At 35.7% G+C, this 25,362-nt stretch overlaps 3 protein-coding genes across 4 annotated transcripts; 2 read left to right on the top strand and 1 right to left on the bottom strand.

The window, feature by feature from the left end:
• Positions 1 to 1,477: 1,477 nt before the first annotated feature.
• On the top strand, positions 1,478 to 8,059 carry LOC121244539 (probable WRKY transcription factor 32). Of its 2 annotated transcripts, none has more exons than XM_041142652.1 (5): positions 1,478 to 1,877; positions 2,012 to 2,061; positions 5,797 to 6,500; positions 6,595 to 6,753; positions 7,413 to 8,059. In XM_041142652.1, exons 1-5 carry the CDS (start codon positions 1,595 to 1,597, stop codon positions 7,768 to 7,770), a joined length of 1,554 nt encoding a protein of 517 aa, XP_040998586.1. In that variant the 5' UTR covers positions 1,478 to 1,594; the 3' UTR covers positions 7,771 to 8,059. The 2 variants fall into 2 exon arrangements, with proteins under 2 accessions (XP_040998586.1, XP_040998585.1); XM_041142651.1 differs by having other exon boundaries at positions 1,478 to 1,883.
• Positions 8,060 to 10,844: 2,785 nt separating this feature from the next.
• LOC121244566 (probable GMP synthase [glutamine-hydrolyzing]) lies at positions 10,845 to 15,360 on the bottom strand. The gene is made up of 5 exons (XM_041142691.1): positions 13,875 to 15,360; positions 12,653 to 12,710; positions 12,453 to 12,536; positions 12,156 to 12,297; positions 10,845 to 11,505 (listed from the first exon to the last, which is right to left on the bottom strand). Exons 1-5 carry the CDS (start codon positions 14,365 to 14,367, stop codon positions 11,137 to 11,139), a joined length of 1,146 nt encoding a protein of 381 aa, XP_040998625.1. The 5' UTR covers positions 14,368 to 15,360; the 3' UTR covers positions 10,845 to 11,136.
• A 4,886-nt stretch (positions 15,361 to 20,246) lies between these two features.
• On the top strand, positions 20,247 to 24,886 carry LOC121244494 (leucine aminopeptidase 1-like). Its single transcript, XM_041142579.1, has 10 exons — positions 20,247 to 20,607; positions 21,063 to 21,477; positions 21,583 to 21,777; positions 21,995 to 22,220; positions 22,343 to 22,469; positions 22,576 to 22,671; positions 23,154 to 23,231; positions 23,616 to 23,676; positions 24,001 to 24,188; positions 24,522 to 24,886. The coding sequence occupies exons 1-10, from the start codon at positions 20,389 to 20,391 to the stop codon at positions 24,648 to 24,650; spliced, it is 1,734 nt and encodes a 577-aa protein (XP_040998513.1). The 5' UTR covers positions 20,247 to 20,388; the 3' UTR covers positions 24,651 to 24,886.
• The last annotated feature ends 476 nt before the right edge of the window (positions 24,887 to 25,362 follow it).

Genomic DNA, 25,362 nt, shown 5'->3' with positions numbered 1-25,362 from the left:
GAATTGTAAATCCGTCTTTTAAGTCTTAAAGGTAACAAAATAAATTAAGAAAAGAGGGAAGTAAAGGGAGAAGATGAGGGAATGAGGGATGGAGATAGGAGTGAAAGAGAGGGAGAAAGGAAGACAAAGGAAGGAATGAGAAATGAGGAGGAGAAGGAAGCGCCCTTTCTTTCTTCCCTCCTCCACCTCCTCCTCCTCCAGCGATTTGGAGGATTTCTAAGAGAGACTAAATAAACTCTAAGAAACATTTGGACTTTAGAGTAATTGCAAAAGGAAAATGTAAAACTACTTTATAACTCTACATAAAATGAAAGGTAACTTTAGTGCTATTTGAAAGCTTTTTTTGTACCATATATTATCTAAGATTTAAAATTTAAAATTTATCTTCTAAGTCAAATTATGCCACGTGGACAGTGTATGATATATAGGCTTTCAAATAAAATTATTCTTTTATAATATTGAAACTTATTTTTAATGAAGTGGCATGATTGTATTGATTAATTAAAAATAGATTGTAAAATAGTTGTAAAAAAATTATAAGTATATCATTACACTTTGCAAAATAAATATCTCAATTTTCATGCTTAACAAATGGAGACCACAATTTTAACTCTCTCAACATTAATATCTAAACTTAAAAAAATGATATCTATATTCATCTCTATTAGCCTCATTTGGTTATATAGATGAGATGTAATGAGAAATCTGTAAATAATAATGAAATAGTTTGTGAATAGTAGTGAAATGCTTTGAGTTAAAATATTTTATTGGGTTTTGGTGAAGAAGAGAAAAAAAGTTGAATAAAAATATTATAAAGTTAAAATATTGTTAGAATATTATTTTTTAATATTATCTTTGTTTTGAAATTTTAAAATGTTATATTGTTTTTTGTGTTTTAGTTGAAAGTTTAGAAAAATTGTAATGATTAGATGAAAAAGTTAAAAATTTGAAATTAAAAAATATTTGTATTTAAATAGTATTTGAATGTTGAGATAAATGAAATAAAATAATATAGAATGAGATGGGTTGAGACCACCTGTAAAATCAAACGGGACCTTAGGTTTCTAATGGGAGGGTTGTAACATACTAATGGTATGTGTCAGCTAATCGAGGATTGGGCATATGTCATACTCTTAATTTTTTAATAGGAAATTAGAGAAAGTAATTAAATTAAAAAATTTTAAGTTTAAATATAAATTTTATGAAAATTAAAAACAGTAATTTTAATTTTTACAAATATGAAAATCTTGTTGCCAAGTACATCCAGTCAAAGACTTGTTACAAATTCAAATTACAATGCTGCCACAGCGCCGTTAAAGAAACCGTCTAGTCAACAGAAGCAACGGTCACCGGAAGTGACGGAGAAATCAACGGCGGTCGTTAGCCCCCTCACTCCCACACTGAAACCACCTGAGTCAATTCCGGTCAAAGACATATATACCCTCCCCACAACTCTTTCACTAATCTTTGCTGCTACACTGATTCCGAAACGCGATTCGGGATTTCGGTCACGGTTTCGGACACTATAAATAAGCTCAGCAACTGTTCGGAAACTTTACTCTCTCTCTACCTCGCTCGTGCGAAAGAATCGGCCATGGCTGAGAACGGGAGCTCAGAAGTTCTCCACGTAGAGAATCCGAAGCCACACGAAGAAGAAGAAGAAGATGATAATGAAGAAGAAGTAGAAGAAGAAGCGGAAGAAGAGGAGTCTGATGATTCGGAGGATGTTGAGGAAGAAAGAGAAGATGAAGCCCGACTCGGTGAGTCGCAACTCAGCAACTTACGGGGCTCCGTACGGCATGGTGAAGCTGAGTTGCAAGAGTCTCATTTGGAAACCCTAGCAGCTCCTTCGCTTCAATTGTCCCAGGACGATCAGGGTGCGGGTGGGCTTTTTTTTCTTTGTTATTTATTTCTCCTCTTTATTTTATTTTTGTTTTTGGAAAACATCTGTTTGTTTCTTTGTTTTGGTTTAATTGTGATGGAAATGTGATTTTTGCCATTGATCTGACAGGCTTGCAGGAGAATTCGACTTCGCGAGCGGCTGGAGGAGCGGAATCCGAGGTTAGAATTTGGAGTTCTTATTTTTCGACTCTGTTTATGCATTTCGAGACTGAACAGTGAGTCCCTTTGCACTCATATTTTTGCTCGCTACCTGTGTTTTCTGATCTTTGACCATGAATTTGCGAATTATTAGCGTGCCTTTGTGTGTTATTTGCTTACTTTGAACATCAATTCGGACACTTTAGTTTGAGCATGTGAAATTGGGTGCCTTTTTGCGTGCAAGAGTGCTGTAAGGGAACATTTTTTCTGTTCATGCACTGTTTCTTGAGATTTTTCCTGAAGGTGATTATGACTAAGGATTAGGTCTTACCCCATATTTGATTGTTGGAAAATACTTTGATAGTGCTAAACTTCTTGTCACTAACAAACATAATTTAACCTGAAAATTGGAGAAAAAAATCATCAATACTATTGTTACCAAATGTTTCAAGCTATGAAATTAATCGAGAGCAAGGATCATACAAGCTATAGAATCATCAAAAACATTTTTGTTAAAGGTCCATTTTGAACCCTGGAGTTCTGACTTGGTGTGAATGAGTATCTTGAGTCTTGACTCATAAAACCCCCGGGATTAGTCTTTTTTTTTAATAGATCATCAATAAGTTTTATTCATAAGAAAACCCCCAGGATTATACTTTTGTGTCTTCTCTATAAGAATGTACTTCAATATACAAAGAAGTCAAAGGACCAAGCAAAATAACCCTCTAGGATCACTCCTTGCCAGAGGGAAGCTTGCTTTTGCGTGAGTGTAGGAAAGTTTCTGTATATAGATCAGAAAGCTTTTGCCTTTATAAATGGGTTGACTGACCAAGTCGAATAGTCTGAAACAACAGCACTAAGGTATGTTTGTTATACCCTTCACAGCAATTACTAAGGTATGTTTGTTATACCAATTACTAATGGTTCGCAGCAATGGAATGTTAGCTTCATTAGGGAGGCCCATGATTGGGAAGTAGGTGTCCTGGTGGAGTTCTTTAACGCGCTATACACAATTAGTCCTGCTGTTACAGCGGCGGATAAATTGGAGTGGCGGCCTTCCAGCAAAGGAAAATTTTCTGTACGCTCTTTGTATGAGACTCTTACCGCCCAAGGTAGGAATCATTTTCCTTGGAAGAACATTTGGCAGAGTAAAGCACCTCTACGGCTGCTTTTTGCTTGGACAGCAGCTTTAGGGAAGATCCTGACCATTGATAATTTAAGAAAACGTGGGCTTATCATCAACTTGTGAAACAGTGGATCGTTTACTTCTACATTGTGAGTTTGTAAGAGCCATATGGAATTATTTTTTCAGGAAAGTGGGATTAGCATGGGTTATGCCAGGGAGGGTGGTTGAACTACTAGCTAGTTGGAGAGGGATCATGGGGACACCACAGATTGCAGCTGTGTGGAAGATGGCTCCCATTTGTATATTTTGGTGCATCTGGAGTGAAAGAAATGATAGAAATTTCGAGAATCGTGAGCACTCCTTGGAAGAGTTTAAGAGCTTTTTCTGGAAGACTTTATTTGTGGGCCATTGCTATAGATTTAAATGGTCCCAGTTTCCATGATTTCCTTGTAACCGTTTCTAGTTCCTAAATAGGTGTAATCACATGTATACCTCCTGTGTATTTGGGCTATGCCTCTCTTTATATCAATAAAATATCTTCTTACTTATCAAAAAAATGTTTTTTATACCCTTCACGACTCGTTTAGGAATAACCAATTCATGGGGCGGTTGGAGTATATCACATGAGGGACTATAACAAATTCCGTGTATTTGGAGTTACAAAGGTGTGGCTGGTGCACATATTGTTTTTTTCTGGCTTGTGCTTTTTGGCATTGGGTGTATTGGGATCTAGAAATATTTTGTGATGAACGCACAGGTAGCAACTGTCCAAACAATAATGGTAATGAACAGCTCGTCCATCTAAGTCCAATATAGTTGGAGAAAGGAAGAAGCCAAGTGGAAAATGAAGAAAAATAAGTGGGTAGGGTAAAAAGGAATCCTAGTTCCTGTGCAAGTACAAGATGAGATAGGATGGGGCTTGGCATGCGTATATACAATATTAAATTAGCCCAAGGTCCAGTCTGGCTCCTATACCTTAAGATACCCAAAGGATGTCCTTGAAACTTAAGAAGGAATTCATTACTAACCAATGTGGATGTCAAGAAAAATACAATAAGCCCAAAAGAACGCATATAGGCTAGAACAGTAACTACACCTGTAGTTTAAAGTTGGGGTAGACTGAGTTTTGCCTGAAAGATCTAGGCTATTGGGTGGGATGGAAGTGTTTGGTACTGTTTGTTTTGGGTTTCTCCGAGAAATTGAAAATATTGAATGCATGCTCGGAAAGGAGCATAATAGCTTTTTCTAAAAAAAAATATCTGGTTAACGGGTTTAAATCATTGTTTAGAAGTTACAACTGGACATCCAAAGGAAGTTGGAATAATTGGTTAAAAGTAACTAAAACTGACCTTCAGGAAAAGAAATTAAGAACTACTTCACGGTAGAAAGATTTAAAAGCTACTTAAAAGTGAGCTGGTGTTGCGCTTACCAGACTTCTAATTGCCCTTCAAAGTGCCTATAATGCGTCGGTGAGGATGATGCTGTGGGCTGAAAAAAGCAAAATCAGGGAATGGCATTGGCATGGAACCAAGCCCCGTACATGTGTGGGCCAACAGCAGGACATGAACAGTGCTGGTCTTGTTGTTTGGCTTTTCCTTTCCTTGCTGCTTTATGGTAGATCTTGGTGTAGCCCAAGTGAGACATTACAAAGATAGTACAGGAGATCATAACTCTCTAGCTACTAAACAATGTAAAAACCAAGTGATTAAAGTTTATCTCTCTTTTCCCTGCGCACTTTTTCTGTGGGGGTGTGTGTGTGTGTGGAGGGGCAGAAGACATATGCCTCCACTAATTACATGATGATCAAAGCTTAGGTTGTTTTTCTTTCACCTTTGGTTCCACTTAGTGTTGAATAGATGCCTCCTATCTGTGTTCTCACTGTAAAAATCCATCCTATAGAGCTCTCATGATTGCTAACACCCAGAATGGATCTATTTGCAAAAACAAAAAAAAATTATCATGAGCATGACTTATGTGAAACATTCATATACTCAGACACGTATTTCAGGAGTCCCCTCAAAAGGAAGAGATAATAACTTTACTTATTAATTCTCATCTTCATGGTTTGCAAAACTTTTATGGAGTGTCATAATTTGAATGCTTAATCTTGAACTTTGAAATAAAATTCATATATTGGCCAAGTTCCATAAAGGCATAAGTTTGGTAATAGGCCGAAACCTCCTGTAAAGTAATGCTTCCTCCTTTTGAAAAGTTCTTGAAAATTGAAATCAGTCCTGTCAATTCTTTATTTTTACTTTTAAACAGGGTGATACCTTGAGTTTTATTAATTTACCTTTGCTTACGAAGGAGGAATACCATATACAAAGAGAAAGCTTGGGGTTTTGGCTTTTAAATCATTTGAAAAGCCTAGGCGGCTGTTATATGTGGGGAGAACTGTCTTTTGATATGTGTGGTTGGTACATGCTCCTACTAATCTGGACAGTGGATTATGTTATTCGAACCATTAGTTGCTTATGCTCTGCATTGCAAAAATAAAAAATAAAGAAACAGCTCCTTATAATTTACATATCTAAATGCTGACCTAGATACATCTTGTACAAGATCATGTCAAGTTTTTTTTTTTTTTTTTTTTCCTCGTAATATAAGTTTCTTTCTTTTGTATTTCTCAGGATCAAATTCGGCTACCCCAGCAGGAAGTTGTGGCAACTTTAACAGCCCAGCCTGCCGATGCTCTGACACAACATAAGTCTCAGGTGTCTTTATGTCCTACTTCATCGGAACTATCACCAACTTCTGTTACACAATCAATATTACCTCTTCCAAGCCCCACTCTACGAGAACAAAGACTTTCACAAGCAAAGGGAAATACTGAATGCATGCCAAAAACAGATCAACAAAGTTCTTCTGACCTTAAATCTTTATCTCTTGTTCCTGTTACGAAGACACCATCTTCTGATGGTTATAACTGGCGCAAATATGGTCAGAAGCAAGTGAAAAGTCCCAAGGGTTCTCGAAGCTATTACAGGTGCACTTTTTCTGAGTGTTGTGCTAAGAAAATCGAATGCTCCGATCATTCAGGTCATATAATTGATATTATTTATAAAAGCCAACATGGCCATGATCCACCACGGAAATTTAGTTGCACGAAGGAAAATAAGCTTGCATTATCTGCCAAGCCCGTTATGGGAAATAGTTTTGCAGAGCGTCCCATCCAAATGCCTAATGAATCAGAGTCACTCAAAGTTTCAGAAGAAACTATACAAGAAACACCCACAAATCCTGAGAGAAAACGACAGAACTCAAGTGACTCCAATGGGAATTGTGAAATTAAGGTCAAGGAGGAGCACGCTAATGAACCAGAACCAAAAAGAAGGCAAGTGTTCAATGAATTGGTTTCCTCTCATATTGTCTTATATGTGATTGCTAGTATCTGGTTTGAATAATCTTTCCGCCCTTTTGAAAACCAGAGTGAAGAAAAGTGACTTGGCACATTCAGGCTCTGTAATAAAACCTGGCAAGAAACCGAAATTTGTTGTGCATGCAGCCGGAGATGTGGGGATTTCAGGTGATGGATACAGGTGGCGCAAGTATGGACAGAAAATGGTGAAGGGAAATCCTCACCCCAGGTGCATGCCTATTTCATTTTTAAATCTTCGTAATGCAATCTTCATTTTATAATCAGTGCCGGCACTTGATATTGCTAGCTGCCAATTTCATATTGCTGCATATATGTAGCTTTTTGGTGATTCATCGTGTAGTTAAGTTTTAAACTCTGTTATTCCGTGTTCCATGCGGTCAAAGATTGTGATGTCCCATAGTCACCAATGGGGTGGTGGCACAGTTGGCTAGCGTGTAGGTCTCATAACTTCTGAACTATCCAAAAAAAAAATATGTGATGTCCCATAGTTGGTAGTGCCTTCCACAATCTGTTCTCTTTCCTTCAAACCTTCCATAATGTGGTAACATTATGAAAGATGCATTTGGAAGAACTGAAATTATTTTTGTACCTGTCTTCAGCCAAAATTGCACAAAGGTAATAAGGACCCATTTAGATCTACAATACTTTGAGGGAGAGGAAAGGAAGATGTTTCCATTGCTTTATCAATGGCTCTTTCTTTAGCAAGTGTAACCATGTTCCCATTCCTTCCATTGGCACTTCAAAGTATCCAAATGATGTGTGGTTGCCAGGTCCAATTTTTCACTTGGGTTGTCCCCGTCCGGTTTAAATTATTCTGTGCTTTCTCTTCCTTTTTTCTTCTAATTAGTCTCTCAAACAAATTTTCAGAAACTATTATAGATGCACTTCTGCTGGATGTCCTGTCCGTAAGCACATCGAGACAGCCGTCGATAATGCAAGTGCAGTGATCATAACATACAAGGGGGTACATGACCATGACATGCCTGTACCTAAGAAGCGACATGGCCCACCAAGTGCTCCTCTTGTAGCTGCTGCTGCTCCTGCTTCAATGAGTAATTTGCAATTGAAGAAAACCGACAAGCTTCATAACCAATCTTCTTCAACCCAATGGTCGGTGGACACAGAAGGAGAACTGACTGGGGAAGCCATGGAACTTGGAGGTGAGAAAGCAATGGAATCAGCTCGCACTCTTCTCAGCATTGGATTTGAAATCAAGCCCTGTTGAAGGCTCCTTTGCTGGAAAGCCCATCCGAATAATTTGAAAAAAAAAAAAAAAAGCTTGACCGACCTCTCTTTTAGAAGATCATGCAGCTGTATCTATGTAAGTTATTAAATTGGCAGGTTTGGTTTGCTCGTCTTTCCTTATTCTAATGTTTTTCCCCCCACTTTTGCCATAGTTTTTCAGCAACAGTTGTGTATATTTAATATGGTACGCCCTCTTGTTTGGAGTAGGGTTAATGGTAGTGTAACAGTATAGAATTGGCCTTTTAAAAAAAATGGATTTTGTAGGTTGAGATTGGCTTTCTCCATTTAATCTCCATTTCAGTTTTGACCCCATATAAAGAGAATAAATACTGCATTTGATTGGTGCTACTTACACGGAGAGGGGAGGGGGGAATTGTTCATAAACAGTGCTTTTTTTTTTTTACCCTTCTTCGTGTTGCCGTACGTGAGGTAAAGAGAAGAACCCTCAGACCCTCAATCTGAGCATTATAGGATTACAATGGCGAACCATGGGTTATCAGATGATGCAGTTTAGTTCATTGGAGAGCAGAACATAATACCAACTTGAACGGAAACCAATCTTCTATTATTCAGTGTGTTTGATCCTTTTTATCAATTGTAGTCTAAGATTACATATTCTAATTTTTGGCATATTGAATTGCAAACAAAATTGGAAGAAGCGAGGAAAAGGATGCTTTACTTTCTTGGGGTTTTATAAAGAATTTGCAATCACAACATACTAAATAAATAATAAATTTATACAAAATCAAACTATCTCATCTCATCGCACATAATCATTATAATTTTTTTAAACTTACACAAAATTTAATAAAAAATTCAACTTTTTTAAATTTTAAAATAAAATTTATATTAAAAAATTATATTATAACAATATTTTATTCAATTTTCAACAAAACATCTCATCTAATCTCATCTGAATTGTGTAACCAAACGAATCCTAAATATGGCAGCTGCCGCGTAATTGTTTTGAAAATATTGAATAAAACTTGGGATCCACATGAAAAAAATAAAAATAAAAATAAAATAAAATAAAATTAATAGTGGACCCCACTATTTTTCAAAGCGATTACACAGCATTTACGCACTTCACGGTTGTATGTAGAATTACTCGTTAAAACATAGTTATCTCTCCAATGAGTTAATAGTGTCATAGTGATTCATTGACAATCTCTCTCATCCAACTTCTAGCAAGAGAACCTCATTTTTTTTAAGAATGGACGATAGATTCATCAAGGAACTGAGATGATTAGGTACAATCATTATTCGTAATATTTTTTTCTTTAAACTATGCTGTAAACTTCCTTCAACTTAATATTTATTATTATTATTATTATTATTATTCTTTCTAGAGTTCCACAGTTTTGGAATTATATGGTTGTAAATCCATATAAAAAAAAAAAAAAAATCCAGGATCTTTCAAAGATTGCATGCGCCTTAGTTTATAAATTGATGTCTATGTGAATGAATTTCCTATCATTATTCTCAAGTCCTCCACATTTGAAACAAATAAATATCCCTCGATATCTTATTTAAATTTAGTAATGGGAAAGAAATATACATCGGAAAAGGATTTTGAAACATTTATTGAGCATTTGATGGTCTCTGAAAAACTCACACGTACAATATTAAATGATGTAGGGTTCAGATCATGTGTCTATCTCTCTGTCACTTAAGACTTCCAAGGTCTTAATCCGCAAAGAGATGCATGGCTTTTTTGAATTGCAGCAAGACTGCATTGGATGGTACAAGTCAGGAACATGCCATAACTAAAGAGTGGACATGGTTTTCTGGTTTTGATTATATAATTGTGAGATGGCATCCACCTCAAGTGTGTTTATTAGGCTCCTTTCTTCTGGTCAGCAAAGAGCTTGGGATCTCTTTAATTTTAGGTTCAATCCAATTGTCTGTCGAGAAGCTGTTTGGCTGTTGACTATCTTCTCACTTGTGGATTTGTTGTTGGAGGCTTCAAGCAAATTGGAAAATAAAATATGAATTATTTTCTTGGAATTGGAATTACTAAGGAATAGATTGGATCCGACAGAGTCTGATTCTCTTAACTTCGCTTTGTGTTTTTTTGCTGATCAGTGTAGTGGAACATCCTAGACAAAATGAAGCCTCTTAATGAGTATTTCTTTAAAGAAAAAAAATGGAATTAGTCTGGTACAAAATAATTTTTAGGGCTGGTTTGGATTAAGAGATAAAGGTAAGATGGTTTTAGATAAAAGATAAAAATTGAAAAAATATTGTTAGAATATTATTTTTTAATATTATTATTGTTTTGAGATTTGAAAAAGTTGAATTGTTTATTATATTGTGTGAAAATTTGAAAATATTGTAATGATGAGATGAGGCTTTGTTTGGAGCTTCAACTATTCTTAACTCATCATTACAACTTTTTCAAATTCCAACACAAAATATAATAAATAATTCAACTTTTTCAAATTTCAAAATAATAATAATAATATTAAAAAATAATATTATAATAATATTTTATCATCTCAACTCAACTCACTTCAACATCTAAACACACTCGAAATGAAACACTTTTCGAACCCAAAAGGGGCCTTAATTTTTCAGAGCTGTAATAAATATCAATAATATAAATTAATTGACCAAAAAGAATGAGAGGTCCAAGCAGGTGGCCAGTGGAATTCCAAGAGTTAAAAAAGCAAGGTAGCTTGAAAGATGGAAAAGGAAAAAAAGGTTCAGAATTCTGGAATCTCAGATGAATCCCTACAATGATCAACCCATGCCCTCTATCTAAAATCAATTCTGAAACAGGAATACCCCACATTAAGAGCAACATTACAAAACATGTTCATCTAAAGGGAGCCATCCCTCGTCCATAGGGGACAGGGGAACATTGTGCTACAACTATATAATTGTCACTCATTAAAAGCAAAACTGACTTGTCAATTTTTAAGTTCTGGCTGTAAAGCACATTATAAGGTAGGCACTGAGGCATCAGCTAGTCCCACCCATTAACCGTTAAGTCATGGATCAGATGGTGACAGAATGAACAGGAATTTCATTTCCAGTCTTCTGATGCCAGAATGGATTGAGAAGAAAATTCTAATTACTAATCTTCTAAACTGTACAAAACATAAAATTGTACATTAAATTCTCATGGCTCTCTTGAGAAGCCCCATTGACAGCACAATCACCAGTTAAATTGATTCAATTTAGTAATCTACACTCTAGGAATCCATGATGATGAGGAATTCAGGAAATTTACACAACTGCACCTCCATTACTACCTGATGTAATAGTCGAGAACATGTCAACAAGGTAAACTGATGATTGAGCCTGGAGCTCCACCTTCCACCCAAACACGACATCGGGTTCATCATGTCGGAGAGAAACTCAATTCATCGATAGCAACAGAGAGTTCTGACTCCATCATGTTATCAGGCTTTGTCTCTTCGACCTTATCCTTGATGCCATTCTCTTCCTTCCCTTCTGCAGCAGCTATACACTCCTGGAATCTGAAGCAACTAATGAGATGATCATTTGTTATTCCCGCAGCCTGCATAAATGAGTAGATGACGGTGGGGCCCACACTCCGGAATCCCCGTCTCACCAGATCCTTGCTTATCACCTCAGCTTTTGGAGTTTTCACTGGAACTTGGCGAGGATATCGGAATCTGCTAACTATTGGCTTGTGGTTCACAAAGCTCCAGATATATTTGTCAAATGACCCAAATTCATCTATGACCTGGCATCAGCAAAACCTGCAAAAAGTTAGTTGTGATGATAATTACAGCAACCGAGGAATGTCCAATTATTGCACCTCCGTAAAATGGTTAGTGGTTAGTGGCTGGAAATAATCAAGCCTGATAAAAGACTTGGGCCTTGCCAACTAAGAAAGCTGGCATGTTGAAAACAAGAAATGATTAGGTGCGTGAGTAACTTTGAAATAATGTATAATAATGTCAGGCTGCATAGATGGTAATATATAGGTTTGTTCTGAATGGGTCACACATATTGTATACATTTCAGGACCACAGTTCAACTACTTTGTTCACCTAACTGGCATGACCAAATGATCACTACGCACTCACTATTTTCTATTTAATCAGTGTACAGAGAAGAGAGAAAACTGCAAGCATCCAAATTATACAGTTAAACTAAACCAAGTCAAGCCAATTTTGGGGAGATATAAATGAATAAACTAATCCCAATTGTACTAGAGTGCTAGCATCACAAGATTCTAAGGATTTTTTGACATCCAGTTTACTTTGAAAACTTCACACTTGTCATGCTCTAAGCATCTTTAAATATGGAAGCAATAATTCAGAGTGCCCCTTGTACATGTATCTTATACAGCTCAATTCTGAAAAGTGCCATAAGAAAATGAGAATCTACCTTAAATATTTGACGTGCATTCTCAAAGATAGCACGAAGCTTTAGTTCGGATAAAAGAGAATTTGCAGTGCTTCCTGGTGCTATTATCTTCTTTTCATTCAACTTAGAGACAGCAACAGGATCAAAATCTGCAAATACTTCCCTGCAAAAGGAAGATTGTCGGGAAAAATATCCAGTAAAAAGGCCAAGTAGGAATGTAGGGGCCATGATTCCAAGAAAATAAGTTATCTTACAACCAATAGTTCGGGCATGAATCTGTTAATAGATGAAATAAGATAGAATTTTCAGGAAGAATACCTAAAGATATGCCTTTTGCTTAAAATGGCAGGCCATGTAAGTTCAGCCAAAGCACCAGAAAGAACAAGCAGCTCAAACAATTTCCTGGATGAGATTGGGGATATCAACAAAAAGCAAAAACAGCTGATAAATAGAACTATGTATCCAAAATGGATACCCCTTTTATCAATATGAAAGCAAGTGATGTTGAGATCCCATACTTGTCATCGTGTACTGGAACTCCCCATTCTTCATCATGGAAAGCAGCATAACATGGGTCTGGTTTCAACAAATGAAACTGTCAGAATATGAAATTTAAAAGACTGCTAGGCAACATTCAGGAGCAATGGCTTTCCCAACCACATGGCCTGCCAATGCCTGAGTCCTATATCCACATCTATCTTTTACTTAGAATGCAACTTACTGATACCTGGAATTTAGTAATTTAATTTATGTGGTGGTGGTTTTAGGGTTGAGGTTGGGGGTGGGGGAGGGGGGTGCGGGGGAGGAACCACATCTTTTTGTGGACAGTCTCATAGTGTTATTTCTCCCACTTTTGCACCAAAGAAGAGCAAATATACTCTGTGAAGCAACAAAAACTCAATAAACTAGCACGCAGCATTGTGTTTTAGTCCATTCAAAGTAATCATAGTCATAAAACACCAAAACCAATGAAAATCAAACAGCTGGATGCCAAGTTCTTCTTTCAAACGTATGCCTCCAACATCAGATAAACTGCAGAGATATGCACATTTCTCAACTTCTTGTAAGGTGGTGCCTCTTAGGTAGTTATTAAAATACAAAACAAAATGACTAAATGATATTTATCTGATTTAAGGAAACTGTGACCCAAGTAGAAAAAGGGGTTTCCGTTGACTGAGTAGTCAGTTTGGCTACTTTTTGGAAGAACCTAGATACAAATTGTCAAATCCATGGTAGATAAAACAAGAACTGACCACAACATGTACAGTGTGAAGTAAATTTAACAATGCCTTAAATCTGATTACTTCAGTGAGCCACAAATACTTTTGTACCAAACTCTATCGAGGGCCATAATCAATCCCTCATTATATTTAAAAAATGTTGGTTCAGATTTTTGGTTCATAAAGAATCACAATTGTAACCCTAGTCACTTGAATTGAATTGACGCTGAACTAAACCAATCAAAATTAGGCATTCCCAGCAATCATATACTTCCACATGGAGACTTTCTATTTATAGATGTCCGTACAATAGTAATAAAATTTGACGGCTTTATCAAAGAACCAAAATACTCAAATAAAAAGGATACGTTATAAATAACAACTACGTACTACTAAACTGCAAATTAACCAAGTTAGTCCCATCTCACTTGTCCATTATCACAAAATAAAAATGATTTTTAAATCAATCCAGAGAAGAAAAATTCAGAAGTCTTCTAACTCCGAGGAAGTAAGAACTAACCGGAATTCGGAGTCAACCACGCACACCTCTTCTTGGTCCGAAATCCATCAGGTAGAGATTCCAAACCACCATCAGAAGCAACACTTCTCGGCTTTGAAGAAGAAGGCTTCCTCCTACTCCCCACACTATTCGACCGTATCAACCTGCCAGTAGACGCTCGACTATGAAACGAATCCGTAGAAGCATCGGATGAACATGATGCGTTTAACGACAAATTGGAATGCAACAACTGCTCGTGCCGGCGAAGAACTGAAGGTACATTGACAGAATGCAGCTGGGGAGAGGAACTAGCAACCGTAGGCGATTTACAGGCTTTCTTATCTTCGGCCAACGGAGCCTCCCCGGTTGATTTCTCCACCTTTCTCAGTGGCTTCCCACCAGGTTTTCGTGCAATCATTGAACCTGTCTTGTTTCCATTCCCGGCAGGACAGAGGACCGGCCTTGCCTCTGAATCAGCCACATTTATAGACCTCACTCTTGGAGCTCCCGACATTGATAAAAATCTCCTTGGGTTCAATCCAAAGATCTGAACAGTTTGAGCTCAAAAGTCCACCCAAGTTACCCAATTGTGCCGGCCACCTCGTGGGTTTCTTTCAAATTCTCAAAATCACGCAACAGTCCATTCAAATCATCCAAAACCCACCAACAAAATCTACAGAGACTAACATTTGTTTTCTTATCTTTGAAGCTCAAATCACTCCAAAAATTCTAGAAACCAAAATCCATAAGAAAAAAGCAATTCACTTCCTCCAGGTACCTTCATTGACCTGGACCCTGAAGCTCCTGGCACGGATCTCACTTTTCCGCCTGAACCACAAATTTCAGTCCTGCGCTAGTTTTCATTCAAAACCACTCGGCCAAAGCTATAGAACCCCAAACCATCCAAATCCCACAACCCCAAAACCCCATTTTAACTGAAACCCAGATTTCAAATCAGCCCAAAACCCTAGAAAACACGACCCACTAGTGGTTTTTCAGACACAAATATGAACTTCATCATAATAAGCAAAATGGGTGCACCTTTTCCTTTGCCAAAGCTAGGGTTTACATACAGACTTAAAAAGAGCTCTCTTTTTTTATTGTATATTCAAAATGAGCTTCGACGAGCCTCGAAAGACTGAGATTCCGTTGCGCATTGTGAGAAACGAGAAGCTCAGAAAAAGTTGAAACTGCGTCGTTTTTCATCCGCTCCTCACACAGATAAAAAAGCTGACAAGGTTTCTCTGTGCAATGTGTACGTGCAGGTCTTGTTTACCCCTTTTTTCCAGAGAAAATATTGGGGAAAGTTGGAAAGAAAAATGCAGGAAATTCGGGATTTGATGTGGCCGAGCGAATTGATGGGAATTGGCAAAGAGCTTAATGGGAGTTCGATCTGAGACAGAAACTCAATATTCTTTTTTTCTCGGAGAGAGGGAGAATTGAAGAACGAATGGGTGGAGAGAGAGAGAGAGGGAGTAAACTTGCGCGGAATGAAGTTGGCTTTGTTTATTGGAGTGCGACCGGCAGAGCTGGTTTTGAACAGTGTTTGACTGGCTACGTCCTATAAAAGTTTTATACATAAGTTACTATTTATTTTTATATTTTATATTTATAATTTTTTTTATAAGATATAAAAATAATTTTTCAGTTACTATTTATTTTCATATTTTATATTTATAATTTTTTTTATAAGTCATAAAAATAATTTTTATAAAATATAAAGTATAAAATAATAAATAATAACTGATAAAAAAAATTTATATCCGATTACCGGAGTAAATGGGGAGTAGATTTTCTTGCCCGACTTTTTTGGCTATTTTTAAGCATAAGAAACATGGCAATTGGCAATGCCGTCCTTCCTCATATTTAATTAATCAAGCTGATAATTGATGTGATGCATTTGATGACATCAACCAATAAGAATTAATTAATCTAATTAGGTTGTTAAGACTTAAGATGGGACCATTCATTGAATGTTGGATCGAGGCAACATTCATACATTAAGTGAGGTAACCACATTAGAGTACCGACATTAGTGCACCTTCAAATTTTATCTACTATGATTGAAATGGTCTGCTTAGAACATTTTTTATAGATTAGTCAAAGTTAAAAGATATTTTTTTATCAATATAAGATAAATTTGATTTTTAACTATTTCATAATTCCATTCTCATAAATATTCACATTAGAATAGTTATTTTTTTATTATATAATAATAAAATAATATAAGATGAATTTGATTTTGGTTATTCACATCAAATCTCTATATTAGATTATCTATTTATTCATTATATAGTAATGAGTAATTAATAATTTTAAAAATATTTAATTTTTTTAATTATTAATTTATTTTATTTTATCATATTTTACTATTTTATTTTATAGTACCGACATCATATATTTGATATATATACAATAACTTTTAAATTTAAAAAATTTTTTGAAAGTTACTATAATTAAATTCTAAATATTTAAAATTTGGCTAATCCAATGTGAGCATATTTTACACTATAATAACTAAATACTCATTGAATTTAATTTTTAGCTAATCCAATAAAAATGCTCTTAGAGTAGTCAAAAGACTCAAAACTCTTCAAATCTACTTTTGAGTTACAGTATCTCTAAACTCTTTCCAAGTTTATTGAGTTACTATTCATAACAAAAAAGAATTTTTTATTCTACTAAAATATTTTCTGCTCTAACCCCCCTCCTCTCTCTCTCTCTCTCTCTCTCTCTCAACCGTCATCTCACGTATTTGATTATATATATATATATATAGACTAATTTCTTATTAATTTGTTATGGTTTGGCTCTAGAAACGGAATACGTGGTTGAATTTTGTTGTATTACAGGCTTTATGCTTGCATTTTTCCCACAAGAGGAAATCAATAAGAAAAAAACAAAGATTTTTTTAGATTATTACGATACTGATTTTTTCAAATTATTTTTTATAGATTTTTCTAAATTATTATGATATAGATTTTTCATATTTGCACTGAGTCTTATTGGACATGATAAATGTGTATAAATTGCTATTAGAAGACAAAGACATTCCTCACAAGAATTGTACTGAGTTTTTCATATTTGCACTGAGTTTTTTCATTTTTTAAATATATTTAAAAAATAAAAAAAAATATATCATTATATTTAAAATCACTTTCTTAATCACTAAGTAAAAAAAAAAAAGAATTTTGACCAGCATTCAAATGGAGGTGTCAACTTAGAGAGGCAAAGTAGACTTTCTCTTATTAATACTGTCTGTGTAAAGTTTTTTATTAGTCTATAATATTAATATTTAATGTTTAATAATGTGTCTATCTCTCGATCTGTATTAAACCATCCATTAAAGCTCTCTCGATTACAGTATACTTTTTTCACATTTTTGCACTACTTGGTAAATGTATTGTTTAAGCGAAATGATAAGTCAATTAAAATATGATAAATGGTGATTTTGTAGCAAAACCGTAGAATCTTTTGGCTTTCAAGGACCATGACTCAAATGAGGTTACAATCGTACGTACCCACTTCAACGTGGGATTTAAGAAAACAGAGAATGATGATTTTCTACGGTGTCTGATCAAATTATATATACCGATGGATCTCATGTACTGTCATAATTAAATGACTTAAATTGGTGCAAAATACTTATATGTACCGTGGAATCATCAATTGTTGCATGCTCTAAGTACAATATGTGGGGGAGATTTCATAAATTCATTCCTAATGCAAGTCTAGTTTTTCGACTTTATAGTCCTAAATTAGGCTGGTTTAGATTTTGAGATGAGATGAGATAATTTTAAATGAACGATAAAAGTTTAAAAAAATATTATTAGAATATTATTTTTTAATATTATTATTGTTTTGTGATTTGAAAAAGTTAAATTGAAATTTAAAAAAATTGAATTGTTTATTATATTTTGTGTGAGAATTTGAGAAAGTTATAATAATAAAATGATATAAGATAAAATACTTTTTGAATCCAAACTGAACTAGGCTTTAGAATAGAACTAGTAAAAACTTAGAACAAAAATTTTGTGCTGTAATTATGTTCAAGAACATCTAATGCAGAAATGAACTGATTGCAGTTTCAAATATACACAAGTTACAAAGCAAAGACCACTTACTTTAAAAAAAGAAAAAAAAAAAAAAAACATGAGAAAAGCCATTTACTGTCGGTCTCAAAATGGAAATCCCAAAGGAGATGTTCCCCCAACATGGATACCAGAAGCCATTGATCTAGTTGTGACCATTGTTAAGTATTCTTCCTTAATTCGAAGTCATTATCAATTAGTATATAAGTTTGTATACGTAATCACAGCTTTCCATGTTATCATTATTCTTTATATCAAGCCTTACTCCAGAAAACTTAGACAGATTCACCCCCAAGTTTCTTGAGGTTTCACATCAAGATTTTGGAGCCTTGGACATGAAGCTGCTGACTCAGTCTGAGAAATCTGATCTGATTGACTAATCCTCAGTTTGGTAAATCACAAAAGTGAAGAAAAAGAAAAGGCATTGCAGTGAAAGAGAGGTATATCTTTTGTCGTAAGCATGAGTTGTCCTTGAACTATTGGACTAGCTCCTAAGGGAGAGGCTGTACTGGAAAAAGTATCAAATTCTGGAGCTAATCACTGTTGTTTTTGCTTTATCCTCCCCTTTTGAGAAGTTTTTTATATCTTATGTATTTGTTCACCCACCTTTTTGTTATCTCTCAATGAGTCAAAGTTGGTAGATATTGAAGATCATTAAGATCAAGTTTTCACTCTTGGTATCTTGTACCTTTTCTTGGTGCAAATTGATTTCACTGTAAAAATCTGGTGATAATGATCTTTCACTAAAGTAATTACAAAAAGAAAAGGAGAGATTTGAGACTTGTGAACTTTCAAGTTCATCCTAATTTGCTTTGGGGGAAAAAAGAAAACTGGTTATAATGCTACAAAATGCAGATAGAAAATGTCTCCCACCACAAATATATTTCAAAATCTTTAAGTCCCGTTTGGATAGTAAGATGAGATAAAATGATTTTAAATAAAAATTAAAAATTGAATAAAATATTATTAAAATATTATTTTTTAATATTATTATTATTTTGAGATTTGAAAAAATTGAATTATTTATTATATTTTATGTGTGAATTTGAAAAAGTTGTAATGATGAGATGAAATGATTTCTCAATCCAAACGAGGCGTTATTGTTCTTTTTGCACCACAAAACTTACCCTTTTATAGAATAGCAGAATGAAGAATAAAACACAAACTTTGAAGACTAACAAATGGATCGGAGGAAAACAAATTAACCCTGCATTGAGGAACCCAATCAGCAGGAAAATTAGCAAAACATGATGAGCTTCGTAGTGATCATGAGAGTAGTACTACTGGAAACTCAGGAATTCAAATCTGGGTGGTTTATAATTAAACATTGATGATCACATTTTTCCAAGGCATTGGAGAAATTAAAGATCCTCCAGATTATTATTTATTTTTATTTTTTTGCAATTTACTAAGAGATGCATTATCACACGGCCTGAAACTTGGAGTTTTTCTATTTTTGAGTAGATATGTAAAACTATTAATTTGGATGTAAAACTGGTTATGTTTACTGCATGTTTGTGCATGATCTGAAAATTTTCCTCTAGGTTATACGATTGTTTTTATAAAGGAAAATGCTACTCTTCACGCTAGTAGCGGCCGTTGGGGGCTATTGTTGGGTTTTTTGTTTTCTTTTATTTAATGATTAAAAAAGTATTTTTTAATAGAATTATGATTTTTTTTAAAAAAATATTAAAAAGTATTAAAAAAATACATATAAAAAAATAAAAAATATATACAAAATGAACTAGCGAGAGCTCTCAACAGTGACTATAGAACCACCCTTTTACAAAACGAAACTGCTAGCTAGGACCACCGAGAAATCCCACGGAGGATTTTTATCCATAGTGTAAATTTCACTTTTTTTTAAAAATAATTTTTAAATCCCTTTAATATTTTAAAAAAATAAAAAAAATTTATTAAAAAATACTTCCGTAATTATTAAATAAAAAAAACATAAAACCGTAGCTTCTCTGGATGAGAGAAGCATTTACCTATACAAAAAATGAAAAATACAACTTTTCATAAGCAATACCCTTTGCATCTATAATTAGACCTCGTGTCTTAATTGCATCCAAAATTTAATTTCAAAATTCTCTTTCTTCCAAAATACATTCAACTGATCTTTAAAACTTATCACTAAATTAGTATCGCGTAATCTTTTTGTGATATTTTTTTTTTTATAAATTATCCTAATTAACGGCTCTCTTTGAACTTATTGTGCAGAGAGAAAATTGAGACATAGATCAAACGAGGAATTTCTGCTTTGGCATAAGATTTTCAAGAAAGCAGGAGGACACGCGCCATTGGCAGGTGTTAGTGTTACATTCTATCCGCTCGTGGCTTGGTGATGCTAACACACGCCCCATCCATCTTCGGTCCGTCGCGCAACTCAAAGTCTCTTCGAGGTTTCACTATAAATAGATAAGAGGCTCACCCACCTCAAAATGGCCGCCATTATTGTTTCTTTGGCCTCCACACTTCTTTTTGCTTCGTCTTCTCGCTCTTCTCCGTCCTTGGTTTTCAGAAAGCTACAGTCTTCCTCTTCCCTTCGAGTTTCTTTCGCGGTCTCACCCTTTTGCTCTCGCAGAGGCAGCCTCATGGCTCACACTCTCGCCCGGGCCACTCTTGGTCTCACTTTGCCCGCTAACATCGAAGCCCCCAAGGTCTTTCTCTCTCTCTTACTCTCTTACCCACACTCTGAACGCCCTGTGCTTTTTCCACTGTATTTAGTAGTTTTGCCTTTTGATTGATCGTTTTTGGCTATGTGTGGATAATTGAGTTATTGTTGATGTGTTTCTGAGTCTGAAACCAGTGGGATTTGCACTGTATGTGCTCACTCCATACGTTCAAGAATCTTTATAGACTATATAGGCTAAAAAGGGTCCGATCTTTGTTTTCGGGGTTCCGTCTGTCTCTTTGAATCCACATTTTTTTCTTTAAACCGTGTGATAGAATCACTGTTTTTTTAAAAAAAAAAAAAAATTTATGATCTGAAATCAGTGAATGATTGGTTTCTTAGAATGGGCTTTTCATTTGTTTATATTTGTGATAAACTCGTTTTAGACACATAATTTGGTTGGATATTAGGGACTTGATTCTGTGAAAATTCCTAGCGCAGGTCTCGTTTGCTGCGAAAGAGATTGATGTGACGGAATGGAAGGGAGACATACTTGCAGTGGGTGTGACAGAGAAAGACATGGTGAAGGATGATAACTCGAAGTTTGAGAATTCAATTTTGAAGAAGCTCGATTCTCAGTTGGGTGGTTTGTTGGCTGAAGCCTCTTCCGAGGAGGATTTTACAGGAAAGGCTGGCCAGTCAACAGTTCTTAGGCTTCCGGGTCTTGGCTCAAAGAGGGTCGGATTGATTGGTCTCGGACAGTCTGCTTCAACTACGGCTGCTTTTCGGGGTCTTGGTGAGGCTGTTGCAGCTGCAGCCAAGGCTGCTCGAGCAAGTGACGTTGCTATTGTGCTGGCCTCTTCCGAGGGGCTCTCTGCTGATTCGAAACTTGGCACAGCTTCGGCAATTGCATCTGGTACTAATTTTATGATGTAGTGATTGACAATTCACAATGCCCTAGGTTATGTATATTTGTGGTAATATTTTTCTGTTCATGATGGAATGGTTTGAATTGTCATAGGAACTGTGCTTGGGTTATATGAAGATAATAGATATAAATCAGAGTCAAAGAAACCGACTCTTAAGTCCGTGGATATCCTTGGCCTTGGAACTGGACCGGAACTGGAAAAGAAGCTCAAGTATGCGGAAGATGTTTCTTCTGCAGTAATTTTTGGGCGGGAACTTGTGAATTCACCAGCCAATGTCCTCACCCCTGGTTCGTATCACTTTCACTTCTGAATGATATCTCATTGCAATACCCTGCAGTAATTTGTTAGATAGTTCTTGATTGTCTTATTCATGTAATGCATTAATCAGTATGAAGTTAGAAACAATTTTCTTTGTCTGCTAGCATTTTGTTTCATCTGTTTGTGTTTATTAGAAAATGATTTGATCCTTGGTATTAATTGTATTCCATGACTTTTATACTTCAGCGGTACTAGCAGAAGAGGCTTCAAAGATTGCTTCCTTGTACAGTGATGTTCTTTCTGCTACAATTTTAAATGCTGAGCAATGCAAAGAATTGAAGATGGGGTCATATCTGGCTGTAGCTGCAGCCTCTGCAAATCCCCCTCACTTTATACATTTATGTTACAAACCTCCAAGTGGACCTTCCAAAGTCAAGTTGGCCTTAGTTGGAAAAGGCTTGACCTTTGACAGGTGAATATATGAGTTTCAAAGGAGAAGTTGTCAGACTATATCTTATATGTTATTTTGTTTTAATTTTTCTTGATATCAGTTCATAGGAGCTGTTTTGAGTTTTTATCCTTTTATGTTTCTAGTGGTGGTTACAACATAAAAACAGGACCTGGCTGTTCCATTGAGCTCATGAAATTTGATATGGGGGGTTCAGCAGCGGTTCTAGGTGCGGCAAAAGCTATTGGTCAAATTAAACCTCCTGGTGTAGAGGTCAGAAATTTGATTTTTTATCTCTCTTAATTTTTGTTCTGTTTTTGAGACTTTGATCAGTAGAATCCAGTAGCCTAATATTAGAGTAAATGCCTTGTCTATGCAGGTTCATTTCATTGTGGCAGCTTGTGAGAATATGATTAGTGGAACGGGTATGAGGCCTGGAGACATTGTTACCGCATCAAATGGAAAGACCATTGAGGTATAGGTTCTCTGGTTTGTGAAGAGAACATGCAGTAACCAACTTTCATTCTTATACTGACAGAATAATGAGAGGTTCATTCCCATTGGATTGCATCAAATTTTAAAATTGTTTTTATTCAAGGAGTCAAGCATTTCACAGATTGAAAGAAAAACTTCATCTTGAAGTTCTTTATTCATTATTGTATCAGGTTCTATTGGGCAATGAATGAGTAGTAGACCTGGGTCAAACTCAATTGGGTTCATAATGGAAGTATCTAGAACTCATTAAAATGATGAAAAATTATCCAGGCTGTGTTTGTATATCCCGTGTAATTTTCGTTGGCCCCATTAGTTTCTTCATAGCATTTTCAGAACTTGTGATGGCTGCCATAATTTTCTAAATAGTCCTAGTTGTGGTGATGATTTGATTTTCATATGATATGTTTTTGCATCCATATCTATATACTGATATTTTCTAGTTGACTTCAATCTCTAATGCAGGTTAATAACACAGACGCTGAGGGCAGGCTTACCCTGGCAGATGCTTTGCTATATGCTTGTGACCAAGGTGTTGACAAGGTAATAATTACATCTGCCGTTGGTACTCCTAAGAATCATGATATATCTAACATATTATTAGCATTATTCAAAATGATGTAACTTGGCACAAAAGTTTTTGAACTTCTAGTTGTTTGATGTTTGATAGTGATGCTCTCATCCTGGTTCACTGTGTAAAGGATCTGATTCACAACATGTTCCATTGTTTATGGGGTCTTGAGTGATTGTGTTATATCTATAACCTGTTAAAATTCTTATTGAGGTGTACATGCCATAGTGGAGCTGTGTCCAGAAACACAGGATGTCCCTCACCTTGTTCTTCTAGCTTTGTTCTCAAAGAGTTCCAATCTTGTTAAGATGTTTATTTTGGGTTTAGTGCTCACACTACCATTAATTGTTCTGCAGATAGTTGACCTGGCAACCTTAACTGGGGCTTGCATAGTCGCTCTTGGCCCTTCAATTGCAGGTATGTATCTGAGTTTTATGTATTGCTGGGATTTGAGTACTGAGAACCACTCTATTTTATAGTAAACAAATAGGAAGGGGGGAAGAGCACACTGGTTTTGAAAATTTACTTAACTGTTGCTTGTCAGAAATAGTGATATATTGCCAGTTCTGAATAATGTCATCGAATTCTGTTGAAACACCTTGGGTTATGTTTGTAATTTGTATAACACTATTAAAATGGTGGCTTTTTACTAGCTGCATTTTCATTCTTTCATGTATCTGCGGAATTCTTACAACTTGAATACCAGTTAATTACTGATATGGCAAACCTTTTCTTTTATAGGTGTCTTTACGCCCAGTGATGACTTGGCCAAGGAGGTATTTGCAGCTTCAGAGGTCAGTGGGGAGAAACTTTGGAGAATGCCAATGGAGGAAAGTTATTGGGAGTCGATGAAATCAGGAGTAGCTGATATGGTCAACACTGGTGGTCGTCAAGGTGGTGCTATCACTGCTGCTCTCTTCTTGAAGCAGGTAAACAATTTGGTCGTTTTTCATTATAAATTATTAAATGTTTTCTGCTTGATACATGTTCAGAGACTTGTTATGATAGCAATCATTGGGGGGGGGGGGGGGGGGGGGGTTCTCTTCTCCATATGCTCTTTTTTTAATCTTTTGATAATTTGTGGTGTTTTTATCCTCTGATTTTTATTTTTCCCTTTGAGAAAAAAGGGGGAGGGGGTGTTAGAGTTGGATCTTTTGACGTCCCCATGCTATTTTCCGTCTTTACTTTGACCGACTTTTAAGCAAAGTTCTTTTCAATAGCATCTGCTTTAGGGTTCTAAAACTTGTGTTGTGCTTTTGCAGTTTGTTGATGAAAAGGTTAAGTGGATGCACATAGACATCGCTGGCCCAGCTTGGAACGAGAAGAAACGTACTGCAACAGGCTTTGGCATTTCTACTCTGGTAGAGTGGGTGTTGAAGAACTCTTCTTAGATACGGAGTTGGTTCGAAGCATGCTGTTGGGATCTCTTTCACATCAGCCAAGCATGAGGGAGGAAAAAGATACATCTTGGTGGGTTTTCCAACGAGTTGAGTGAATAAAACATGTTGGAGATTTGAGAAGTGATGAGCCGAGGGCATGGTCTTGTTTGGGTTTGTTTGGGTAAATTAAAACTATTTGATTTTCAACTCGAACAGTCTCTTTGAATGTCTATCGGTCTTTATAGTTATTTCTTTATTTTCTTTCCCTGTCAGTCTGGTGGTGTTTTTCTGTGTATTAGGGGAGCCTCAATAGGTCTTGCTAACGTATGAAGTACACTTAAGTCCATTTGCCATCATTCTTGTTCATTGAAAACAAGAAGTGCTTGAGGCTCTGTTAGACAATAAAGAAAAATTATATTTACAATCTTGTGGTTGCACTTTTAAAAATTTGCAAAGCTGGTAGACAAAAAAATAAAAATAATAATAATAAATAAATCTTTCAAGTAGGGCACCTAAATATTTTTGTTTTCTAAAACAGAAAATTTCCCTGAGATAACAAGTCACTCCAAGTTGGAAGTTCTCTAAACGAAGTGGGGTTCACTCCATTATTCTCAGATTTACTCTTTGAGGATGGCAATAAGAACATAGTAATCCTCAAGTGTTTGTGTTTTCCCATTGAGGATGACCTTTTCCCATCGTCACCAAGGATGTAAATTTACAAAAT

This window comes from Juglans microcarpa x Juglans regia, chromosome 8S, assembly GCF_004785595.1.
Source record: "Juglans microcarpa x Juglans regia isolate MS1-56 chromosome 8S, Jm3101_v1.0, whole genome shotgun sequence".
Taxonomy (NCBI): Eukaryota; Viridiplantae; Streptophyta; class Magnoliopsida; order Fagales; family Juglandaceae; genus Juglans; species Juglans microcarpa x Juglans regia.
This window is presented reverse-complemented; position numbering and strand designations above follow the sequence as displayed.